Source organism: Sarcophilus harrisii, chromosome X, assembly GCF_902635505.1.
Source record: "Sarcophilus harrisii chromosome X, mSarHar1.11, whole genome shotgun sequence".
NCBI classification, from domain to species: Eukaryota; Metazoa; Chordata; class Mammalia; order Dasyuromorphia; family Dasyuridae; genus Sarcophilus; species Sarcophilus harrisii.
The window spans coordinates 81,953,036-81,975,918 of NC_045432.1; the positions used below are offsets into that span (position 1 = coordinate 81,953,036).

Consider the following 22,883-nt stretch of genomic DNA (forward strand, 5'->3'; position numbering starts at 1 on the left):
TAAAAGATGGTCTCTGGGGCTTGCTTTGGCTTAGTCGCTTCACTTGGCAGGACCTCGATGGCCCTGTCTGCCCAGCGAAGGGACCGGACCCTATGCAGCCAGAGAAGGCTCCGGGAGAGCAGGAAGAGCTCCAGGAAATCCCAAAGCAAACCCCAATTTCCCGTCCCGCCCCGTCCCGTCCCGCCCCGCCTGAGACGGCAAGCTCCCGTCTCAGCAGGAAGGTGGCAGTGCGCCTGCGTCCCCGGCCCGCGCGCTTCCTCGCGGTGGCGGCGGCGGCGGCGGCGGCGGCGGCGGCGGCGGCGGCGGCCCGACTCGTTCTTGAACCCGGAGCGTTGGGCCCACCGGCTCCTCCGCCTAGTTGTTCCTAGGCAGTGCGCCTGCGCGTTGCCAGGGTCGCTACCCAGAGGAAGCCGGGGAACTCGCTGGCTTCGGAGGCCGTATTGAGTCTGCGCAGGGCCCGGGTATCGAAGGCCTGAAAGGCCTGGAAGGAACCGGAAGCGGAAGTTAATCCGGGGACAACTCTCGCTCAGAGAGCTCCCGTTTTTGTCTCGAAGGAGTCTCGAGATCCCGGCGCCGCCATGGTGAGAACGAGGGGCGGAGCCGGCCCGGGGCAATCCCGGGGGGCGGCCCGGGGGAGGAGGCTGAGCGGGTCCGGGACGAGCCTGGGGGCCTTCCTACTGGACGAGGTGGCTGGGGCCCCCCATTTGGTTGGCTTTGGTCCCCATCGGGGAGGAGGGGCACGGGGGATGGGGGTGGGGAGCGTGGAGACTCACGGGGTTGCCCGGGGGCTGTTGCCGAGAGAGGCGGGACGAACAGAAGGATTTGCAGCGGGGCCGGGGTGGGAGAGGGGGGGGGGGGGGCTGGTTGGGGAGTCGGGCCCCTCCATCTCCCCCCGCCGACCTCTCCCTATCCTGCCCCATAACAAAGAGGCCAGGCTGGGGCCTCCTCCTTCTCCCCAGCGGAAGGGCGGAGAGTTTAGGAGGGGAAGGCCCTTTGGAAGGCCTCCAGGACAGTGCCGGGACAGCCCCGGGGCAGGACGCCCGGCTCCAGCTTCCTGAGGGAAGAAGAGGTCAGAAAGGAGTTAAGATTCCCCCAAGGCTTGCCCCTGGCTGGAAGAGGGAGAAGCTGAAGGGGAAGCTCTGAGGCCGTCCCCTCCCCCTCGGGGAGGAGGCGGCTGGATGGTCCGAGTTGCTTGGGGGGGTGGGGCAGGGCGGGGGCCCAAAACTTCCAGGGGGACAATGGTAATAGAACGGTGGAGGTTCTAAGGCTGCCGGCTGGAATCCTCGGCTGGCAGTCGGGGGCCGCTTCTGCCTGGGGAGGGTGATTCAGCCTGGACCGAGGAGCCAGGAGGGGAGCCCGAGTAGAGCAGGGGGGGGGGGGGGGGGGGCCACTCCTGGGGCAAAGAGTCAGGTTGGGGAATGCCCTTTAGGAGAAGGAAAGGGGGGGGGCCTCGAAATGGGGACGGCCGAGTTTCCGGGAGGGAGAAAGAGGCTGTGATCCCTTGTGCTCTCGTGACCAAACAGGAGGAGAGCGAGTTTTCAGACCCAGAGCCCGAGGCTGCCGGAGAGGCAGAGGAAGAAACAAAGTCGGATAATGGAGAGAACGCACCCATCTACTGTGTCTGCCGGAAGCCTGATATCAACTGCTTCATGATGTGAGAGCAGATGGGGGCCTTTGGGCCAGAAGGCACACGGGGATGTGGGCCGAAGGGGGGGAGGAGGACCCCAGATTTGGTGTCATGACAAGGCTTCCCCTTCGAAGTCTGATGGGGGCGGGTTCCCCCAGGGAGGCCCAATGAGTCGTAGCCAGAGTTCTGGGGAACAGAAGCAAACCAGAACCCGCGCCGAGATCCCAAAATGTCCCATACGGGAGGAGAAGGGGCTGCCAAGAACCTTGGGCCCTGATGTGTTCCTCAGAGTGGGCAGGGGGCAGGATTGGAACTGATTTCAGGACAAGCCTGGAGGCTGAACGTACCGGAGAAGGGGCTCCCTGTTTGTCATACCTCAAAATGGGAGGGGGGGGGCAAATCTCGACTTCGAGTTCTTTCTGTCCCTTGCGTAGCGGCTGTGACAACTGTAATGAGTGGTTTCATGGTGACTGTATCAAGATCACAGAGAAGATGGCAAAGGCCATCCGGGAATGGTACTGCATGGATTGCCGCGGTAGGTCTTGGTAGGGTGGGCTTTGGGGGTGGGGGGAGGCTTGGATATCGCCAGAGGAGTCCCTCAAGTCTCTTTCTGCCCCTTCCCTGGACAGAAAAGGACCCAAAGTTGGAGATCAGATACCGCCACAAAAAGCCGTGCCGTGAGCGTGAGGGGGAGCACGAGGGCGAATCCAGAGATGATGTGAGCACCCCACGGAGGAAGGCTGGTCCCGATCTCCTTGTAGATCCCATGCCAAGCAGCTCCATGTCCATGGGCAGGGGCTTCAGTTCTCCTTATAAGGCCCCTCCTCCACCAGCACCTGGGCCTGTCCGGGAAGTACACAGTCAGGTGAGATCCTCCTAGAAGCCTGCCTCTCATAAATAGACTTGGAGGACTTAGGGCTTATCACAGGAGGAAGCTTTGGGTCAGAAGAGAATTTGGGGGCCCAGGGCCATTAAGGTTTGTCATTATCGTAGGATATTTGTGATGATGAAGGAGCTTCTCAGGACGCTAAATACCACGATTGTGTCTCCCTCTTCTTCCCTCCTTACCCGCTCCATCCCCTGACAGCAGATCAAACGGTCAGCTCGGATGTGTGGGGAGTGTGAGGCCTGCCGACGGACTGAGGATTGTGGCCACTGTGACTTCTGCCGGGACATGAAGAAATTTGGGGGCCCCAACAAAATCCGACAGAAGTGCCGCCTGCGTCAGTGCCAGCTGCGGGCCCGGGTGAGAGGGGAGGAGCTGGCTGTGGACCGCTTGGGCCTGGCGTCCACCCAGCTGGGCCTTCCCCTGACCTTCTGCATTCTTTGGTTTTCTTTATCTGTAGGAATCCTATAAGTATTTCCCTTCCTCGGTGAGTCTGGCATCAGCCGTGGTGAGTGTTAGGGTTTGGGACTTGGCCCCGTTCGGCCCCCCCGATAGCTCCATTCTAGGCAGAGTTAGAGAGGGAGGCCGCCTGGGCTTGAAATACCTTGTGAAGTTGAGGTGACAGTTGCTACAATGGAGACATTCTTGCTAAGGCCTCAGAACCGTTCTCTGTTCCCTGTTTCCTTCCAACTTCCCCGCAGTCTACTGGCAGGACCCCTGGGGAAAACCTTAAGTTCTGACCTGCGAGCGGGCCCCTTCCTCTTCCTCACCCATTCTAGAGGCCGGCTCTGGGCTCCGTGAGCCAGCGTTCAGCCCATTGCTTTCTTCATGATAGAAACTTCTTCGGACCCGGGAAGAACATTTCCAGATGTTAAAAGAGCCGCCAGAGGCTGTGGCCACGCCTGAGGCGCTCTCTGATGAGGACCTGCCTCTGGATCCCGAGCTCTATCAGGATTTCTGTGCTGGCGCCTTTGATGACCATGCTTTGGTGAGGTTCCTTCTTATGGTAGGGGGATGAAAGATCCTTCTGGGCCCCAAGATCCCCAGTTGGGTCCTTTGTGTATTTACTCTGAGTCCTTGAGCCTCTTCTCTAGCCTGAACACCATGGGATGTGGACCAGGTGCTAGACTGAGGCTTGAAGGATGCAGTTTGGAATGTACACTCTGCCCTTCACCCCCTAAGGGTCTTTGGGCCGCATCTCTCCCTCTGGGGCAAATGAGTGTTGGATTTCCATGGCCTTGAACGATCTCTGCGTCTTGGATTTTACGTCTTCAAGGAGGGGGGGGGTGGGAAGAGGCCTTCTTTCCATAGTTTGGAGTTTCTGCTGGCTAGGGGAAGCTAACTCAGATCTCGCTCTCCCCAAAGGCCTAGCCAGGGGTCCTCAAACTTTTTCAATAGAGGGCCAGTTCTCTGTCCCTCAGACTGTTGGAGGGCCAGACTCTAGTAAAAACACAAACTTTGTTTTGTGGGCCTTTAAAGAAACTTCATAGCCCTGGGGGAGGGGGATAAACGTCTTCAGCTGCTGCATCTGGCCTGTGGGCCGTAGTTTGAGGACCCCTGGAGTGCCTTTCTACTCTCCTTCCTGATCTGCTGGGAACCGTGGTATCGGGCTCAGTTTCCTCTACCTTCCTGTCCCCAGCCGTGGTTGAGTGACCCCGAAGATGCCCCTTTCCTGGACCCAGCTCTTCGGAAACGTGCAGTGAAAGTAAAACATGTCAAGCGGCGCGAGAAGAAGTCAGAGAAGAAGGTGAACGGCGAGAGAGGCACCGGTGGTGGTGGGCCTTGGGGACCTGTCCAGGAGACTCACGGGGTTGCCCCTATCGCCCTAGAAGGAAGAGAAGTATAAACGTCATCGGCAGAAGCAGAGGCACAAAGATAAGTGGAAACACCCTGAACGCCCAGATGTCAAGGACCCGGCCTCCTTGCCCCAGTGCCTGGGCCCCAGCTGTGTCCAGCCTGCCCAGCCAGGTTCCAAGTACTGCTCTGATGACTGTGGCATGAAGCTGGCTGCCAAGTGAGGAAGCCATTTCCCCTCCCCCAGCCGCTTGGCCCTTCTTCCCCTCTCCCCCCCACCCCCCACCCCAGCCCTGTTCCTTGCCCACGTCACACACGGCCTAGTTCCTTCCCCTATTCTGTCCCATCCCGGCTGTAGCCCATGTGACCCCTGGGAGGGACCCCAGAGGCCACGAGCCCTCTGGGGTCCTTTGCCATACACATCCCGCCTTCTTGCCCTGGCAGTCGAATCTATGAGATCCTACCCCAGAGAATTCAGCAGTGGCAGCAGAGCCCATGTATTGCAGAAGAACATGGGAAGAAGCTTCTGGAGCGCATCCGAAGGGAGCAGCAGGGGGCTCGGATGCGTCTGCAAGATATGGAACGGCGCTTTCACGAGCTGGAGGCCGTCATCCTCAGGGCAAAGCAGCAGGTGGTGCGAGAGGACGAGGAGGTGAGAAGAGTCTTGGCAGAGAGGGGAGAACCCTTAGGAACCAGGAACCTTTCTCAGCATCACTTTGTGTTTGCCTCTGTTCTTGTTTCAGAGTAATGAGGGAGATAGTGAAGACACAGACTTGCAGATCTTTTGTGTCTCCTGTGGCCACCCCATCAACCCCAAGGTAGCATTGAGACACATGGAGCGTTGCTATGCCAAGGTACGCGGCCTCAAAGCCGTCTGGAGAAGATGGGGGCGGTGGTCCCTCCTGGTCTTTGGAGGGCAGTTGGGCCACTCGGGCAGGAGCTGAGGCTTGATCCTGGGAGGCCTCGGAAGATGGGCGGTAAACTTATCCTTCGGAGGCCAGGGTCCAGGCTTGTTTGGCTTAAGGAAATGGGAAGTGTCTGACCTGGCAGAGGGCAGAATGGTAGCTGTCCTCAGAACGACGGAGATGGGACAGACTCTTGGCCGGGGGGAGGGGGGAGGGCAGAAGAGGGTACGACAAGCAGATGCCTGCTAACAAGGGGATGACTCTTGGCCGAGCCGGCTCTGCGAGGAACATCTGTCCCACTTGGTCCCCTGTGTCTTCCGCAGTATGAGAGCCAGACATCCTTCGGATCCATGTACCCCACCAGAATTGAGGGGTGAGAAGGGGCACTTTAGGGGAAGGGTGGGGAAGGCCAAGCCATCTTCTTCTCCGGTCACTGATAACCATCTGGTTCTCTTCTCATCCTCACCCTACTAGGGCTACTCGACTCTTCTGTGACGTCTACAACCCACAGAGTAAGACATATTGCAAACGCCTGCAGGTACTATGCCCTGAGCACTCCAGGGACCCTAAGGTGAGTAAGGACGTAGTGGACACAGGTGTTTGAAGCGGGCCCTGGGGATGCAGTCCTTGCCATCATTTCTCGGGGGAACGGTTGTCCAAGCCAGTGCCAGTAGTTCAAGAGCCTTTAGCTCACGTGTCTCTAATACTCCCCCGGGCTTGTGTGCCCGTTTCGGGGAGGGGCAGGTGCCAGCCGATGAAGTGTGTGGCTGCCCCCTGGTACGGGACGTGTTTGAACTGACTGGGGACTTCTGCCGCCTGCCCAAACGACAGTGCAATCGGCACTACTGCTGGGAGAAGCTTCGGAGAGCTGAGGTGGACCTGGAGCGAGTGCGAGTGGTGAGGATTTTCTGCTTTGGCCCAGGTTTTCTCCCCGAGTCCACGTGGGCTTCAGGCAGTGAGGAGGCTTGAGTACCCGGCAGAGTGTTAGTCCCAGTTGGAGGTTCTAGAGCAATCGGCGTGCTCCATTCTTCTAGCAGGCTGGCATTTCCCCTGCATGAGGGCTGTGAGGTTGGGCCCGTGCGACGGCCTTGCCCTAGGAGCTGGGGGAGAAGCCAAATTTGGAGGTGCAGGTAGCGCATGCTTACCCTGGGGAGGTGGGGCACTGGGTGAAGGCCGGTGGAAGGGGGTGCTCTTCACCTGGAGGAGCTGCATACAGATTGGTCTATGCAAAGTTCCCCCAACTCTGGCCACAGCCACCACTAAACTCAACTTGAGAGAGACCTGGGTTGTGGAAATAGCCCCCCCCCCCCCCCCCCCCCCCCCGCCGCTTCTCCCCGCAGTAACACACACACGGCTCTAAAGTGCCTTCCTTGCTCCCTCTCATGTAGTGGTACAAGCTGGATGAGCTGTTTGAGCAGGAGCGAAATGTTCGAATGGCCATGACCAACCGGGCCGGCCTGCTGGCGCTGATGCTGCACCAGACCATCCAGCACGACCCCCTCACCACCGACCTGCGGACCAACGCCGACCGTTGAGTCGGCCCCGTGGCCCGGAAGGGTAGAGGGGTAGTGACCGACCCTCCCTTCCTTCAGCTCCGCTGCCTTCCTCTCTTCAAGTGTTCAATTGTGCCCCCGTGCCTTCTTTGGCCTGTGGGGCCCTGCAACTAGTGTTCTCCTTTGGTGGACCTGCCCTCCCACCAAGTCCCTGTTTGTTTGCTTCTGTCATTTGTCTGCCCCTGTTCCACCTGCCCTGAGCCTTTGCTCTGTTCCCGGTAGCCATCCCTTCCTGACCTCAGTAGTCCACACTTTCTATTGACTGAGGCCCTAGAGGGGAATCAAGCAAGAATTTGGGGGGATCTGGGGCTGAGCCTCCAACGTTGTTCACAATAAAGTTTGGAAAAAAAAAAAAAGAGTGGTTGGCTTCCTTTTGCCTCATCTGCTTGTGTTTAACCCTGGAGGCCTGACACTCCCCAGGGTGGGGCCCTGAGGTTCCAAGATTTCCAGAGCTCTGGGCTCAGCAGGAGGGGAGGGCTGGGCTGAAAACAGACGCACTTTGGGGATGCTTCCTCTGGGGCCAACACACTGGTTAACAGGAGGGGGACTTTGCAGGGATTTTCAAGTTCAACCTCACTAGCTCCCTAGAAGGCAGGTGCTTCTCTTGGCCCCGTTTGTCAGATGGGGAAACCGCCTGAGGGAGCATTAGGTCAGTGACCGAATCAGAATTTGACCTTGGAAAGGGGGAAAGGGGGGAAGGGGGAAAGGGCCGGAGTCCCAGCTCATCTGAGGCTCCGTCCTCCCATCTGGTTGCTGGGGCCAGAGGCAGATGTGCAGGTGGTCATCACGGAGGGTCTGGCGCGGGCTGCCTGTGGCAACCTTGGAGGTCCCTTGCATCCCGAACTACTCTTAACGAGTCCCCGAAGCAGACTCCTGACCCCACCCTTGGGTGAGTGCTGGGTGGCCAGGTGCGCCTTCTCCCGCCAGCCTGGGGGGGGGGGGGGGAGAGGAGCGGGGCTCGAACTTCACGGGAACTGGCGTGCCTGTCTTCGCTGCCCGAATAGGCTCCGCCCCCTCTCCCGGAGCCGAGCGCGTCTTTGCGACGCGTTTGGGTGGGGCGGGGTCGGACCGGATTTCCGGTTCCGGGTTCAACGGAACTAGTTCTTGCGGCAGCGGTAGGCAGGCAGACAGGCAGGCAGGGAGGCCTTCGCTGACTGGCGACGGACGCGGGCTGGGCTGGAGGGAGCCGAGCAGGTAGGAGGGAGCTGGGCCGCGGGGGTGGATGCGGGCCGAGCCGGAGGGGCCGGAGCGCGGGCCCCTGGCTGTCGCTCCCCGGTCACTTCAGGCAAAGGCGCGGAGGCGGCCGAAAGAGCGAGTCTTTAAAAATTGGCAGCCTGCGCGCCGGGCTGATGGCGACGGTTCAGGAGAAGGGACGGAAAGTCGAGGCCTCCGCGCTTTGGAAAGGCGGCGGGCCTGGCTTGGTCCCTCGAGTCTGGGCCTGGGCCTGGGCCTGGGCCTGGGCCTGGGCCCGGGCCCGTGAGGGGGCGGGGAAGAGGGGGCGGGGAAGAGGGAGGGCGAGCGAGAGAGCGCTTCCCGAGCGTGGGGGGGGCTCTGAGGAGGACTGAGGAGTCGGGCGGGGAGGCGGCTAGTTCCTCCCCTCCCCCCTCCTTTTTCACCGCTTCCCTCGCTTTCCCTTCTCCTTTGCCTCCCCCTCCGCGGTCCCTCCGGTCTGGCCTGAACAGGGCTTGTTTCTGCCTCCCCAGGGGGACTCGGAGGGAAAAGAGCCAGAACTGCAAGGCGGGCAAAGAGGGCAGTAGGTGGCGCTCCCTCGAGGTGACGGCAGACGGGGGTCCCACTGGTGAAGCCGCCCGGCCATTTGCGGCCGCGGTTTCCTTCTTTGGAAAATAAGGGGGTGGGTTTCAGTTGCCTGCAAGGCCCGACCCAGCACCATTTGGGGCCAGATCTCTTCCTGCCCCTTGTGCGGTGAGGAGGAAGAGGGGTCCTTGGGGAAGGGGGAGGGGCACCCTGGGGCTTTTGCTTTCTCTGGTTGCCGGGGAAGGGCGGGTTTGGCCCTCGTTAAGCCAAAGCCCACGGGCACCAGGTTCTGATTTAAGGGCCGTATGGAGAGGGGGAATCCCACCGTTTCTTGTGAGAGCCATATTGCTCTCATCAGAGCCAGGAGGGCAGGGCATGGAGAAGAAGCAGGAAGAAGGCCCTGCTGCTACTTGGCCTGTGCCTCTGTACTCTTAGTCAATACCTGAGCAGCATCTGCTGGCCTAAAGTGTTCTGGGGGGGGGGGGGGGGGGGGCTTCTGGCCCAGCCGGGGAGGCTGAGTTGGAATGAGAAATTGAGGAACCAGCAGGCCCCTTTCTGCCCAATTCCAGAGCACTGGCTTAGCTGGGGGCTTTCAGGGCTCACCGGAGATAATTGAGGACGAGGATCGAGAGGACACTTTTTCCCAGGTGGCCCCAAGGCTGAGCCCGGATCAGAAGCTTGCTGTTGCTTTTGGCCAGGCCCCTCAGGTGTGGCTAGGCACCCCTGGGTGTGTCAGCCCAGCGTCTACCCCTTCCCTCTACCTGGCTCACGGCAACTGAGCTAAGTTCAAGGTGTGGCGGTAGCAGCAGTGGCATCTTAGCACTCCAGAACAGCTGGCAGGATTGGGCTGGACCCTCAACCTGTTGGGCTCCTGGGAGAGAACTGAAGCCCCTTCCATCTTGGATCCTTTATCATTTCTTTTCCAAGGCAGCCATTTTACCTCTGGTTCTAAAAAGTAACAACCCCATTTTAGGGTTTCTCTCCGTTCCATTCTTTTCCTTTCTGTTCCTTTCTATCCTATCCCTTTCCTTTCTGTTCTATTCCATTCCTTTCCATTCCATTCCATTCTGTTCTGTTCCATTCCATTCCATTCCATTCCTTCCCATTCCTTTCTGTTCTATTGCATTGCATTTTGTTCTTTCCCATTCCTTTCCTTTCCATTCTTTTCTATTTCCTTCCATTCCTTTCCATTTCATTCTTTTCTGTTCTGTTCCATTTTATTCATTCTTTTCCATTCGTTTCTGTTCTGTTCTTTTCCTTTCCATTCCATTCTGTTCCATTTCGTTGCTTTTCATTCCATTCTGTTCCTTTTCATTCTGTTCATTCCTTTCCTTTACCATTCCATTTTGTTCCATTTCTTTTATCATCCATTCCTTTCCTCTCCTCTTCTTTTTCCTTTCTCCCCTCCTTTTTCCTTTCTCCTCTCCTTTCCTTTTTCCTTTCTCCTCTCCTTTCCTTTTTCCTTTCTCCTCTCCTTTCTTTTTTCCTTTCTCCTTTTTCCTTTCTCCTCTCCTCTCCTTTTTCCTTTCCTTTCCTTTCTCCTCTCCTCTCCTTTTTCCTTTCTCCTCTCCCCTCCTTTTTCCTTTCTCCTCTCCTCTCCTTTTTCCTTTTCTATACCAAGTGCCCTTGGCACACTCATTCCCTGTTGAGCCTTTGGTGCTGTAGCTTGAGAGGCAGACCTGGGTTTTATCCAATGTCTGGACTAGCTGCTCCTTTAACCTTGAACTACTGCCTTCTTCTTTGGCCTCAGTTTCCCCAATTTTATACAATTCTCACTAAGACTGTGATTCTAGGCAAGCTGGTTTGCCTTCCATTCATTGGCTCCTTCTCCTAGGAAGATCTCGGTCTTTATTTAAAGGTTGAAGGTTCGAACAAGCCCCAGCAGGGCTTCTTTGTTAGTTTCTGCATGGGCAGTTGACCACAGGGAACAGAAAAACAGGATGTGGTTGCCCAGGCATCCTAGTGCGGGGGTCTTGGCACGTGGTAAGTAGGACACAGCTTCCCACTCGGCTCGGTGCAGGAAGTTTGGGGTCCTGCTGGACGTTTCAAAATCTGGGGCCTCTATGGACCTTTGGTAGTTTCAAAGTCTTGTTGATCCCAACCAAAGGTTGGAGAGCACTCTCCCCTGGGAAGAGACAGGCGTTATCTCATTTGGTAAATATCTTGCCATCCCCCTTCTCTGACCACCTAGGTCCCCGATGCTGTGCGGTTCCATCTGCTTTGAGGACAGTTAAGCCCCTTCCTTAGAGAAATGGCCTCTTGGCGGTTCTTACTGATCAAACCTGCAACTCCACTGCAGGGTGGGGTGGGCAGGCCTATGCCTGGAGTGTGTAGCCTCTGGTTTGCCTCTTCCTTTGGCCTGCTGACCTGCCCTGCCTGGGCTCCCTGCACCCCACTGACCTGCCCCCCCCCCCTGCAGGCGGCCACCTCTGGCGCCCATCACTCTCTCCCCTCCCCTGACCCCCGTCCTCCATGGCTGAGGACTGGCTGGATTGCCCCGTGTTGGGCCCGGGCTGGAAGCGCCGTGAATCCTTCCGGAAATCCGGAGCTACCTGCGGTCGTTCAGACACCTATTACCAGAGGTAGGCAGGCACCGAGGTCTTGAGGGGGCACTGCTGGAGGTGGGGAAGGGATTGAAAGCTTTGGGCTGCAGATGATGGTTCTGGGGAGGTGTGGACAGAGCTTCTCAATTCTGCAGAGGGGGGGCACCAACAGTGCTATCCCCCCGGGGGCCCACATGTTGAACCGCCCCAGTGGCACCCTAGGTGGGGCAGGAACAACTGGGCCTAGTCTGCCAGCCTCTTTCCGGTGAAGTGGCCCCCCAACCCTGGCCTCTCGGTTGGATTGAGGGAGCCGTGGGAAGAGAAGGGGAAGGAGGGTGGGAATCATTTTTATAGTGCCTACCATGTGCCAGGCCCTGTGCTAAGCACTTTACACATATTTTTTCTCGAATCCTCACGCCTGCCCCGGGAGGTAGGTGCTGTTGTGCTGCCCGACTTACGGCTGAGGAAAATGAGGCAGACCGGGAAGTGACTTGCCTAGGGCCGCAACAGCCAGCAAGTGTCCGAGGCCAAATTTGACACGGGCCTCGAGGCCTCTGAGTGAAAACTTTTATTTTATTTGGAGCCCAGCGAGGTCGGAACCCAAGGGGGAGGGGGCAGTGGCTGCAAAGTGGGCATCTGGGGAGCTGTTGTGTTCTCTGGCCCCGGGCCTGGGCTGGGTGTGCTCGCGCGGAAATGGTCTCCACCGGCCTCACCCCCTCTCCTGGCCCTCCCCTCAATGTAGCCCTACGGGAGAGCGGATTCGGAGTAAGGTTGAGCTGAGGCGCTTCTTGGGCCCCGACTGTGACCTTAGCCGCTTTGACTTCAAACGGGGTGTCCTCCAGTATTTGCCTGCCAAGGTATGTTGTACTGCGGGAGGTGGGAACGGGGACCAAGAAGGTGAGGGCCTTTTGGAGTCCTGCTCGTGTTCCACCCTCCCCAGGAGCTTCTCAAAAGAAAAAGAAGAAGAAGAAGAAGAAGAAGAAGAAGAGACGAGTTTGGCCCAAGAAGAAAGAACCGTCCCTCAAAGAGAAGCAGTCTCTGGGGTCAACCCCCAGATTCTGCCAGCCTCCCCCCCTGGCCACTCTGGCTATGTGAGTGGGAGACCTGCCTGGTTCATCCCGCCGGGGAGCTCCCCAGCCCAGAATTCTTCGATTCGCACAGGGATGGGGCTTCTGGGGGGTCGGGGCGGCACCCTGCTCTTTAAGGTTGCTCCCAGTGCGGGGCCCCTTGGCACCCCCCGGGATGGGAAGGGATGAGATCTGTGAGGGAGTCAGTCACCAGTGCCCTTCTTGCCCCAAATACCTCCCCCAACCTGCTGTAACTTCTCCTTTGGGGTTCACTGGCCAGGCTCTCCTTCCCCCTTAGAATCTGTGAAAACTGTGGCGCCAGCATCTCAGCGAGACGCCCGGCAGCGCTCCGGACTCTATGTCAAGGTTGCCGAGGTGGGTCTGGGCTGGTGCTGCTCCCGCCACTGGCTTGTCTCTAGGAATTGGGGCGGAGCTTGGCTGGGGGCTCTTGTGGCCAGGGATCAGTGTTTTTCTTTCTTCCCCCAGCCCGGAGGAATGCCTTCAACCGGGAGCAGAGGATGTTCAAGGTACTAGTTCTTGTTGAGCTCCCAGTCCGGGCCCCACCCCTGCCCTCAAGGGGCTGACAGTCTGGGGGGAGTTTCGGGGGTGACCAGGCGTCTCCTTTCTCCTTGGCAGCGAGTAGGCTGTGGTGAGTGCAAGGCCTGCCAGCTGACCGTGGACTGTGGCACGTGCCCCGGCTGCACCATGCGGGTTTCCCGGCCTGGTGCCTCCCAGCTCCCTGGAAGCCAGTGTGTCCAGCGCCGCTGCCTCAAGATCGTGAAGAAAGTGAGTGGGACTCCTGGGGCTGGACTGGGCCTGGGGCTGGGCCCTCACGATGCTATTTAATGCCCCTTGCTTCCCAGAGTTTTGGCTGCGGTGTCTGTTCTGGTTGTAAAGTCAAGGAGGACTGTGGGACCTGCTGCATTTGTGAGCGCCGGGGGAAACCAGACCTCAAGAGGCAATGGAAATGCCTTCAGCGGCGTTGCCTCAAGGTGAACACTCCCAAAGGCCCTAGGGTCTCAGGCCTGCTTGCATCTACGTGGTTGACAGGTCTTGGAATGGAGTTTGGGTGCGAAAACTGAACCCCAGGGGCTTCTGCTGCCCAGAGTGGCTTTACTGAGTCTAAGGCTGGGGAGCTAGCTCTTCCCCTCGTGTGGGGGGTCGCAAGAAGCCCCAGATGCCCAAGCACTTCATCGCAACTGACAAAGCCCTTGCCTCCCAGAAGCGCATCAAGAAGAAACCTCGAGGATTGCCCACCAGGAAGCTCCCGGGCAGACGCCGCCGAGTCCTGATGCCGCCGCCCCCCCCTCAAGCCTACGGCCCGTTTGGCACTACTAAGGTGGGGAGCACCGCAGCTCGGATGAGTGTGGGGAGGAGAGCTGGGGCAGGGCTTCCTGGCCTCTGACCTGGGTGCAGCAGGCCACGGTCCCCATCTAGTTTTTGTCATTGGTTCCCCCCCCTTTTCCCTCCACTCCATCTTCTTCCTCCCTTTTTGCCTCTGCTGTCAGACTGGGTTAGCAGTGCCAGTGGAGTTACTTGGCTGCTTCCTGGGGGCTTCTTTGTTCCTGAGGGGTTGGGCATCTGCTTTGGTATTGAGAGCTTGGAACCTAGGGAATGGGGGAAGTGGAAAGGGGTACCTTGAGGCCTTGACTCTCCTGGGCTGGCTTCCAGCTTCCCTTACGCTGCCCTGACTTCCCCACTGAGCACAGTAGGAAGAAACTTCCGACTAGGAGTGGGGGGCACGGTGCCCACTAGTTTCTTCCTTCTGCTTGTTCTCCCTTTCTCCCTGGCCTCGTTGCTGTGCCTCTGACTTCTGGCACTGAAAGTTGCACCTGCCTGCCCCCGCCTTTCTATCCTGCATGTCTATAGGGTCTCTTTCCCAGCGTCACCCATAAATGCATGGAGCTTTTGGGGGTCCTGCTCCTCCACAGGCTCAGTCTGCCCTTGCTCTCTGTTTTTTCCATCAATCCCCTTGGGCCCCATCCTGCCCTGCTCAGGACAGGCCACCTTCAAAGCTATCCAGGAGCCAAGTTTGATGTCTGATAAGGCTCCCCACAGTGGTGACAGTGAGTGGGGCCTGAGGGTGAGGGCACGCATGGTGCATGTGGGGACAGGACTGAGCCAGTCAGTGTGATTCTGCTGCTTCCTTCTTCCTACCTACCCCTGGGGCTGGGCTACCCTACCGAGCTTGTAGTTTCCCAAGCCAGCTCTGTCTTGTCTGTCTGTCTAGCCTAGTGGGTGGGAGGACCTCGAAGCTTGGGAGTGGCCCCTTTGCTTGTTGTGATCTTCCTGCCTGCCTGCTCACCCTGCCTTCCTGCCAACCCCAGGTTCCAAGCCCCAACGGGAGCCTTGTGGTGCCATCACGTTGTTGTTGGAGAAGGCCTGATTTCCAGGAAGAGGGTGGAGGGCTGAGGGGAAGAGGAGAGAAGGCAGGAAGGTCTCCAGAGGTTCATCTCTTTCCCTGCCTTTCCTCATCATCCTTCCTCTCCCTTCCCGATCTCCTCTGATCCTCTGTCCCCTTCCTCCCTGGCCTAACCGGCAGGAGGCTGCTCCCGCGAAGACCCCCGGGGCTGGCAGAGAGGTCCCACTGCGGCAGCTACGGCAGTGAGGGGATTTTAAACTCAGTGTCTGGTTTGAAAGCTGGGGGTAGTGTCCTCCTGGCCCAGGTGTGTGTGGGGGGGGGCCTTGCCCTGCCCCACCCTGTCTTGTCCCCCTTTGCACGTGAGTGAACCCTACTCCCTTAGTTCATGAAGACCAATCCCATCTCCGTGCTGGGGCCTGCTTGCGTGTGCGCGCGCGTGTGTGTGCATCTGTGTGAGTATAGATATCTTCACTTGCTTTGTTCTGACCCCGGCTGTGCCATTTATCTATCCCGTGTTCACAACCGCCCCACTATCATCACTTTTTTTGGGAGAGGGGGAATCATGCATTTCTTCCTCATTCTGTCAGAGCTGTTAGGAGTTGGGGGGAAGTGGGCACCGTGATGGGAAGACCATAGAGTTCTGACTCTGAATGGGCAGATCCTTGGACCCCCTACCCACTTTGGGTTGAATCATGGGGGGAGGACGGGGAAATGTGTGGCTGTGATGCCCTATCCTCCTTCCCCTTTGACAAATGAGGAGCCAGAATCCCAGCTGGAAGGGGAAGAGAACAGATGCCCGGTAACTGGCACGATAGCACAGGTTTGAGAGAAACCCCATGAGTTTCTCTGTCCCGTCCATGCCAGTCTGTACTGTCTCTCCCCGCCACAGACACACGTACACACGCACGTGGAACATCCCTTGTAGAGAAAGGGAAACATTTGGACCCGTTCCTGGAATACTTCTAAGAAGGCTGATGGGCTTCGAAGCACGGTTCTGGGCCACTCTTCCACTCAAGGGTGTCGCTGGCAAGAGTGTACTCTGTCTTTGGTGGTCGAGCTTGGCCGGGCCCAAGATTTTGCTGCCCTTAGACCCCATCCCCAGAGCCAGGACTGTGATTTCCTGTTAGAGGACTGTTGTCCTCCAGTCCCAGAGAAATGGAAGTTGCTTCTGGAACCCAGCAGAGCAAGTGAGATAAAAGGGGTATGCCCACCTATCGGCCGTGTGCACAAGCAGGCGTTCACATGCAGCTCGTGGAAGGAGCCCCTTTTGCTCAGGTCATCCGGTCACTTTGCAGGGAGAGAGCAGGAGGGGGTAGAATTTGAGGTTCTAGCTGCCAGGCGCTCCTTCACCGGCTTGTTCGTTCCCTTCCCCATCCTTGCAGCTCAACGTTGGTTATAAGGCCAAAGAGCCAAATTGGGGCCAGAGCTGCCCTGCACCTTCCAAGCTGGTAAGGCCCGACTTGGCCGTGGGGCTACTGGGTAGGCTGGGCCTTGCTTGGAGTTGGGGGTTGCTTGTAAACACAGAGGGATCACGTGAGGGGAAAGGCTCAGTGCGTTGGAGTCGGGCTGGGGTCTTGGCACTTGGCCCGGTCACCTCCCAGGGAACCCTTGCACTTGAGCTGCTGGCCCCTCCCCCTTCCGCCTGTTTTCCTTGCAGTTGTCTGTGGTCCCCGCCTTCTTCTCCAAGAACTTTCTGTATTACTGTGTAGGCTCTGATTTTCTAGTGAGTGTCCAAGTCCCTTCCCCACCCCCCACCGGCCCACTTGGCCACCGTGATCCCCAGTGGCTAATAAATTAGTAGCTCTGCTCCCCCTCTCCCAAGCTGGGTGCTTGATAGGAAGATTCTCCTCGGCTCTTTGACCCTTCCAGGGCTAGTTTGGAGGCCCTTCCTACCACCACCCCCCCACCCCCCCACACGCCCCATTCCTGTCCCAAAGTGTGCGGTTGAGGGGCCACCCAGCCCAGGGCTTTATGCCCGAGATTTGGCTTAGGGTTGCGATGCTCAAGGAAGCTTCCTACAGCAAACATGGGATCACACGGGGGGGCCAAGGTAAAGAGTTGGTTTGGACACGTCTGTCTGAAGAGCCGTCTAGAAGCCCCTACTGTCCCGCTGTTCACCAGCCCTCCTCCAGGGGGGCTGCCGTCCTGCCCCAGCAGGAGCACTGGCAGCCCAGGTGATCTTATCTCTCTTGCCTGCCGCCCAGCACTACTCTAGTCACCGGCAGAGCCGCAAATGTGGGGTGTGTGTGGCATGCCGGCGCTGTGTGGACTGTGGCCAGTGCGACTTCTGCTGGGACAAGCCCAAATTTGGGGGCTGTAACCAGAAGTGCCGATGGAGGCAATGCCTGCAGTTTGCCATGGTGGGTGTGGCAGCCGGCTCTGGGGAAGTCCTGGGTAGGCAGTGGCTCATTAGGGTGCTCAGCCAAGTGTCTGCCTACAGAAACATCTGCTGCCTACAGCCAGGTGGGACAGCCCTGCTGTAGAGGGGGCAGCTCTGCCTCTGTGCTGGCCACGCCGTAGGAAGGGTGCCTTGGTTAAGCGGGCCAAATCTGGGGGCCTCCAGGGCCAGAGGCTGGTCACTGAGGCCCTCAGCAGTGGGCTTGAGGTAACCCTAATTTCCCATGGCTCCCATCTCTCCCTCCCTCCCACCCTGGGATCCTGAGCTGGACCCGACCCCTGCACAGCAGCTTTGGAAGCATCGCTGCCTTCCTCTGATCTCCTTAGTTTCAGTCCCGTGTACCCTGCGCCCTTGGAGGCCATCACCCCTTTTACTCATGCTGACCTCAGCCCCATGCTTCCTTGGCAGAAGGGGGTCCCCGTGATGATGGAGGAGTTCGATCCTGGCTTTGCAGTGCCCTCGGGGACCGACCTCGTCATCCTACAGGAGCAGGAGGGGCGTGAAGGCGTATCTATAGTAGTGCCCAGTACCAAGCCACGAAGCTCCCGGTTCTCCTCTCCTAGCTGCATCGTCATAGAGGTGAGAACTGGTTGACGGGCCCGGGCTCCCCGGCCCCTTTCGTTGCCTCCTCGGCACGTAAGGCGGTAGTCGCTCTGTCAGAGAGCCGATGGAGCCGAGTCCCCTGCGGACTGGGCCGAGATCGGCTTGACTTGGAGGGAGGCCGTTCAACTCTAACAGTAATCTTGGAGAAGTGTGGCTTAGGAGCTGGTATCCAGGGCCAAGCAGAGCTTTAGAGGGGCCCGCTCTGATGGCAGTGGAGGGTAGACGTCTCTTCTCACCTCGGGGAGCCAGCCTGTGGGGGCCTTGTGCCGGTCTCTTGGCCAGAGGCCCTTAAGGCTTTGTCTTCGGTTTTCCCCGCAGGAGTTTGCGTGTCCAAATTTTGGGGTGTTCGTCTCAACCCCCCTGATAAAGCAGGAGGTGGAGAGTTATGGGGACCAAGCTTTTGGACCTGTCTTTCCTCCCCCTTCAGACTTCTCTCCTGGCCTCCCCATTACCTTGGTAACTTGCTGTCCCACGGCCCTCCCCAAATATCGCCTCCTGCCGCCACTCAAGGCTTGACTCCCACATGCAAAGGCTGCTTTTGATGCCCTTCCTGTTTCTTGGATGGCAATTTGAAAGTCGCTTCTGGGCTGTGATGCCTTTGTGGGTCTTGCTAACTGTGTACGGAAGACAGAATTCTGCCTTGATCTGGCTCCAAATCTCCACCCTGGAAAACAACTGGAAGGGGGAGCGGGAGGGAGAAATCATGCCGCCATCTCCCCCAGACCCGGCCCATTGGATTTCGTGCCAGTTTTTCAAGCATAATAGGTCCTACTAGTGATATTGTGTTTTTTTAGGATGTTGATAAGACCCAGCTACCACTTTCTGTGAAACAAGAGGAAACCTGGGGCGAGGAAGAGGTGGAAGAGGTGGAGGAGGAGGAAGAGGTGGAAGAGGTGGAGGAGGAGGAAGAGGAGGAGGAAGAGGAGGATGAGGATGCAAAAGCAGACACTCCTGTGGTGAGTGACTGAGGGCTGGCCTTGGGTGGCCCATAAGAAGGGAGGAAGCGAACGAATGGCAACTGGGGAGTTGTAATTGGACTTTTCCCTCCAGATCATGGAGATTTATAGCCTGAGTGGAGCCGCCCCGATAAGAGCTGGGTCCTGGAGTGGAGTCCTGGACAGTGTCCTCCAGGAGTTTCTAGGGGAGCTGAATGAGCTGCCCTTGCCTGCCCACTGGGAGGTCCTGCCACCAAGGGGACCCGACCTGTGCATCACCCAGCGTTCTCCCTTGTCTACCATGGCCTCTGCCGTTATCCATATCCAGCCGGGCCTCTACTTTCACGTAGTGATACAAGATGTCCCTGTTCCAGCCAACCATGAGCTGTACACAGCTCACCCATTGCGGCTCACCACTGTGGATGAGGTGGTAGAGCTCATCTGCAACCTGGAAGCCTACCATGTGTGTCCCGGCTTCCCCGGCATTGGGAGGCAGGGCTCCCGTTCTCCAGACTGTGATGTCCTAGTGTATGAGGGGCGCTGCCAGGCCTGCTGTCTACCACCCTGCCCCCTCAAAGAGTGGCATTGAGCCACCTTGTCCCTGGGTCCCCATGCACTGAGCTGGCGTGGGGGGCCCCTTTCCCCCAGTTCTCCCCTACTACCCTCTGAAGGAGTCAGTGTACACTGGAAAGGCTTGAGGTGAGGATGGATGCCCTTCCCCTCCTTCCCCCCCCTCCCCACAGAAACCAGCATTCACCATCTCCCACTGGACTGCTCTCGGAGCATCTCCACCCTTCTGGCCTGCCTCAGTCCCTCTGTGGCTCCCCAAACAACCACCACTGTCTCTGTTCCCGTTGGCACCCCTCCCACACATACACATATTCAAGCTCACCTCAGGGATATGGGCTGGGCCCATGTATAGAAGTGTGAGGGGCCTGGATGCTTGGACTTGTCCTGGAAGTGGAGCCCCTAGGGAGGGGCACCTGCAGGGCCAAAGGCCACTCCTTTCTCTGCTATGCCCCCCTGAAACACACACAGAGATCCCTGAAGCAAAAGGAACTTTATTGGTTTTATGTACCCCAGTGGCCCGCTTTGCTGGTCTGTATTTGTTGCCTTACCTTTATTTTTCTAAATAAAGTATGATTGATGGTTCTGTGAAAAAAGTGAACTCTCTTGGGGAGGGGAGGGGAGGGGAGGCATGTACACACACACACCTCTTTGGGGGGAGGAGGCAGGAAGGATGTCAGTCCACACAATTCAAGCCTCGTTAGCCAGTATAGGGTTCCAGGAGAGGCTCGTCTGCCTTTCAAGATGTTAAAGCTGGAACCTCACAGTGGTTCTCAAAGTCTGGTCCAGAGCATCCTGGGAGTTTCTGAAATCCTTTCGGAGTCTACAAATTCATAATTAGTTTTTATTTTTCATGTGATCAATATCTATAACTATAAAACACATGAAAACACTGTGGACAGATCCTCACTCATTTTTAATAGGATAAAGGTATTGAGAACAAAAGTTTGAGGACCACTGCTTGAGGCAGTCTTTTCTGTGGAGAACTGACCTTTGAGGCTTTTGGAGGTTGGGGAGAAAAATGATTTAACAGGCAACACTGCCAGTTTCCTCAGGGTGTGGTCAGCTAATGAGGGCTTGAAGTCACAAAGCTCAGAACACCCTTACAGGTCCGAGTAGGGTGTCTTTTAGTTCAAGAGCATTTGGGGGGTGGGGGGAAGCTCCTTGTTATCTAGGCCGAAGCCAAGGTTTTCAGGCTAAGCCTTCTCTCCCTGTGCTTTGGATCCCCCTGCCCACCAACAACAGCCTGTGGGTACTGACTGCCCTGCTCTCTGAGCAAAGCTGAGCTTTAGCCAACTGGCCACAAGGATTCCAACTGCTGTGTTCTGCTCCCCGATCCAGCTTGGCTCTAAGTCAAATTCATCTCCAACTCATCCCTTTTCCACCAGCTCTGGAAGGTTCCCCTCCCCCCCAGGAACCACCCATTAATCAAGAATGGGGCAGGGACATGAAGAAACAGGCTACTGCCCAGAGTTGGGTGGTCTTGCCCCCAAAACTACGTTCTTTGTTTGTGGCAGCCCTCTCTGTAGTGGCCAGAAACTGGAAACTGAGTGGCTGCCCCTCCACTGGAGAATGGCTGAGTAAATTGTGGAATATGAATATTATGGAATATTATTGACTCTGTAAGAAATAACCAACAGGATGATTTCAGAGACGCCTGGAGAGACTGACAGGAACTCATGCTGAGGGAAACGAGCGGGGCCGGGAGATCATTATAGACTTCAACAACCATACCAGATGATGATCAGTTCCGATGGCCCTGGCCATCCTCAGCAAGGAGATGAACCAAATCAGTTCCAATAGAGCAGGAATGAACTGAACCAACTATGCCCAGCGAAAGAACTCTGGGAGATGACTAGGAACCACTACATAGAATTCCCAATCCCTCCGTTTGCCCGCCTGCATTTTTGATTTTCTTCACAGGCTGATTGTACACTATTTCAGAGTCCGATTCTTTTTGTGCAGCAAAATAACAGTTTGGACATGTAGACATATATAGTATTTAATTTCTACTTTAACATATTCAACATGTATTGGTCAACCTGCCATCTGGGGGAGGGGGTGGGGGGAAGGAGGGGAAAAGTTGGAACAAAAGGTTTGGAGATTGTCAATGCTGAAAAATTACCCCGGCATCTATCTTGTAAATAAAAAGCTATTATTAAAAATTTTAAAAACTACATTCTTTAAAAGACAGGACTAAAAAGGAAAAAAAGTCCCAATGGCAAGATTTTATTGTTTGAAAGGTAAAAATTGCATCCTGAAGTTTGTCAAAACAAACTAGTAATTGGAAGGCTTCAACTGGGCAGAAAATCCAGAAGTGAACTCGATTTCCACATCCCATTTTGTGGGATCATTCCCAACGTGCTAGTAAGGCTGAGGTCACTTTAGTCAGTTTCCCAGAAACTCAGGCCCCAGGACGGAAGATCTTGGCCAGCAGCGGCTCGTTTGGCTGAGCCTTCCTGGCAAACTCGTGGATCTGGGTTTGCATTTGCTGCTCTCTGGCCTGGCTGGTCGGAATCTCTCTGTGCTTCCTGATCTCCATCTCTGTGGGGCGCTGGATGAAGCCCCAGCTCTTCTCCGCCGCTACAGAACCCTCCCCACGGGAGGCCAGCGCAGCTTTTGCCTTCTTCTGGAAATGTTTGCTCTTCTCCACGCTCTGCAGGTAAAAGTCTGTTTCGCGCTTAGCCTGAGAGATCTCAGCCCGGAGGCGCTGCTGCCTGACGTGCCGCTCGTAGGCCAGGCGCTCGCTCAAATGGCTCCACTTGAATCGGTGCAAATACTGCGAAGGAAGACCACCGGCAGGTCACCAGGCTGCCCAGCCCAGCCCAGCCCTCTCTGCCCTGCCCTTCATCTACCCGGCCTCACCTTCAGGTTCCACAGATCGTATCGGTAGGGACTTCGGCGCTGGGCGCCCATGGGCGTGTTGTGCAGGCTGGCCACCACCAGCTTGGCCACCCGCTTATCCCGGAACTCCACCCAGCCCTCGGTGTAGGCCTGCCTCAAGCGGCGGCCAGCTGACGAACTCCGGGTTTTCTTTAGTCGGCCAGATCGGTCTGGGTCCCGGAGGAGGGCGGGTCAGCCAAACGGACAGAAGGGTAGAGGTCAAAGGCGAAAGCCTGGAGGAAAGGAAGGAACACCGCCCCCGCCCCCCCCACACCCACCCACCCCTCTTCCCACAAGAAACCGTCGCACGTGGAGCGAGGGCGGGGCCTTGACCCATTTTGCAACTGGAAACACTGAGGGCCCTACCTACCCAATCCTTTCCAGGAGATCCTCCTGGCGTTGGGGGAGGAGTTTAGAGGCCAGACTCCGCCTTCTCGTTCCCCTCTTCCCGACGCCCCCACCCGCCGCACCTGCGTACTGGTCGCCCTCCCAGCCCGCCACGTGTGTGTGCTGAGGCTCACCCTCCGGCTGGAAGAAGACGCGACCGATTTCGCCGTGAACGCTGAGCAGGTTCCGCACGTGCAGGGGCCGGAAGCACGGCGGGATATGCCCCAGGTATATGATGCCGGGCACTACCCGCTTCCCGTCAGCTCCGAGTTCCCCTCCCGCCTCTGACGAGGCCGACACGAAGTCCGACTCCGACTCGGACTCCAACTCCCGCGGAGAACTCACGCCGAACCCTTCGGAGCCTGGCTCCGGTCTCACGGCGCTCAGCGACATCCCGGACTCGGCGAGCGCCGGCCGCGGCTACGCCCAATAAGAAACCCCCACCGGCAGGGTCTGACCCATTAACGCTCCGCCCCCTTATTAAGGTTGGGGCGGGGCGGCCAATCAGGCGAGGCCGGGCGGGAGCAGCAGAGCCACAACAACCGCGAGAGCGCAGGCGCGGGCCTTGGGCCACTCCCGGGTTTCTCTGATTTCCGGCCGGTTGTGGATGCTTGCGCA

General features: G+C 57.6%; 3 protein-coding genes across 12 annotated transcripts; 2 read left to right on the plus strand and 1 right to left on the minus strand.

The window, feature by feature from the left end:
• Window positions 1-289: 289 nt before the first annotated feature.
• On the plus strand, window positions 290-7,121 carry CXXC1 (CXXC finger protein 1). Of its 8 annotated transcripts, none has more exons than XM_031944368.1 (15): window positions 290-581; window positions 1,524-1,654; window positions 2,062-2,162; window positions 2,257-2,492; window positions 2,715-2,873; window positions 2,974-3,021; window positions 3,349-3,501; window positions 4,153-4,260; window positions 4,343-4,527; window positions 4,752-4,959; window positions 5,051-5,161; window positions 5,536-5,585; window positions 5,687-5,783; window positions 5,957-6,109; window positions 6,601-7,121. In XM_031944368.1, the coding sequence occupies exons 1-15, from the start codon at window positions 579-581 to the stop codon at window positions 6,745-6,747; spliced, it is 1,890 nt and encodes a 629-aa protein (XP_031800228.1). In that variant the 5' UTR covers window positions 290-578; the 3' UTR covers window positions 6,748-7,121. The 8 variants fall into 8 exon arrangements, 6 of the variants coding, with proteins under 6 accessions (XP_031800228.1, XP_031800229.1, XP_031800226.1 ...); XR_004230461.1 differs by lacking the exon at window positions 290-581 and adding an exon at window positions 6,247-6,342 and having other exon boundaries at window positions 1,401-1,654; window positions 6,601-6,689; XR_004230462.1 differs by lacking the exon at window positions 290-581 and adding an exon at window positions 6,250-6,342 and having other exon boundaries at window positions 1,401-1,654; window positions 6,601-6,689.
• A 713-nt stretch (window positions 7,122-7,834) lies between these two features.
• On the plus strand, window positions 7,835-19,591 carry LOC100923299 (methyl-CpG-binding domain protein 1). 3 transcript variants are annotated; one of them, XM_031945235.1, is made up of 14 exons: window positions 7,854-7,959; window positions 10,940-11,102; window positions 11,806-11,920; window positions 12,003-12,154; window positions 12,429-12,505; window positions 12,617-12,657; window positions 12,767-12,916; window positions 12,994-13,122; window positions 13,353-13,469; window positions 14,458-14,577; window positions 17,299-17,469; window positions 17,812-17,949; window positions 18,288-18,449; window positions 18,544-19,591. In XM_031945235.1, the coding sequence occupies exons 2-14, from the start codon at window positions 10,993-10,995 to the stop codon at window positions 19,015-19,017; spliced, it is 1,956 nt and encodes a 651-aa protein (XP_031801095.1). In that variant the 5' UTR covers window positions 7,854-7,959; window positions 10,940-10,992; the 3' UTR covers window positions 19,018-19,591. The 3 variants fall into 3 exon arrangements, with proteins under 3 accessions (XP_031801097.1, XP_031801095.1, XP_031801096.1); XM_031945236.1 differs by lacking the exon at window positions 7,854-7,959 and adding an exon at window positions 8,469-8,688 and having other exon boundaries at window positions 11,806-11,921; window positions 12,004-12,154; XM_031945237.1 differs by lacking the exon at window positions 10,940-11,102 and having other exon boundaries at window positions 7,835-7,959.
• A 1,602-nt stretch (window positions 19,592-21,193) lies between these two features.
• Window positions 21,194-22,742, minus strand: LOC100923033 (activator of basal transcription 1). The gene is made up of 3 exons (XM_003775078.4): window positions 22,400-22,742; window positions 21,861-22,048; window positions 21,194-21,774 (listed from the first exon to the last, which is right to left on the minus strand). Exons 1-3 carry the CDS (start codon window positions 22,656-22,658, stop codon window positions 21,400-21,402), a joined length of 822 nt encoding a protein of 273 aa, XP_003775126.1. The 5' UTR covers window positions 22,659-22,742; the 3' UTR covers window positions 21,194-21,399.
• Window positions 22,743-22,883: the final 141 nt, after the last annotated feature.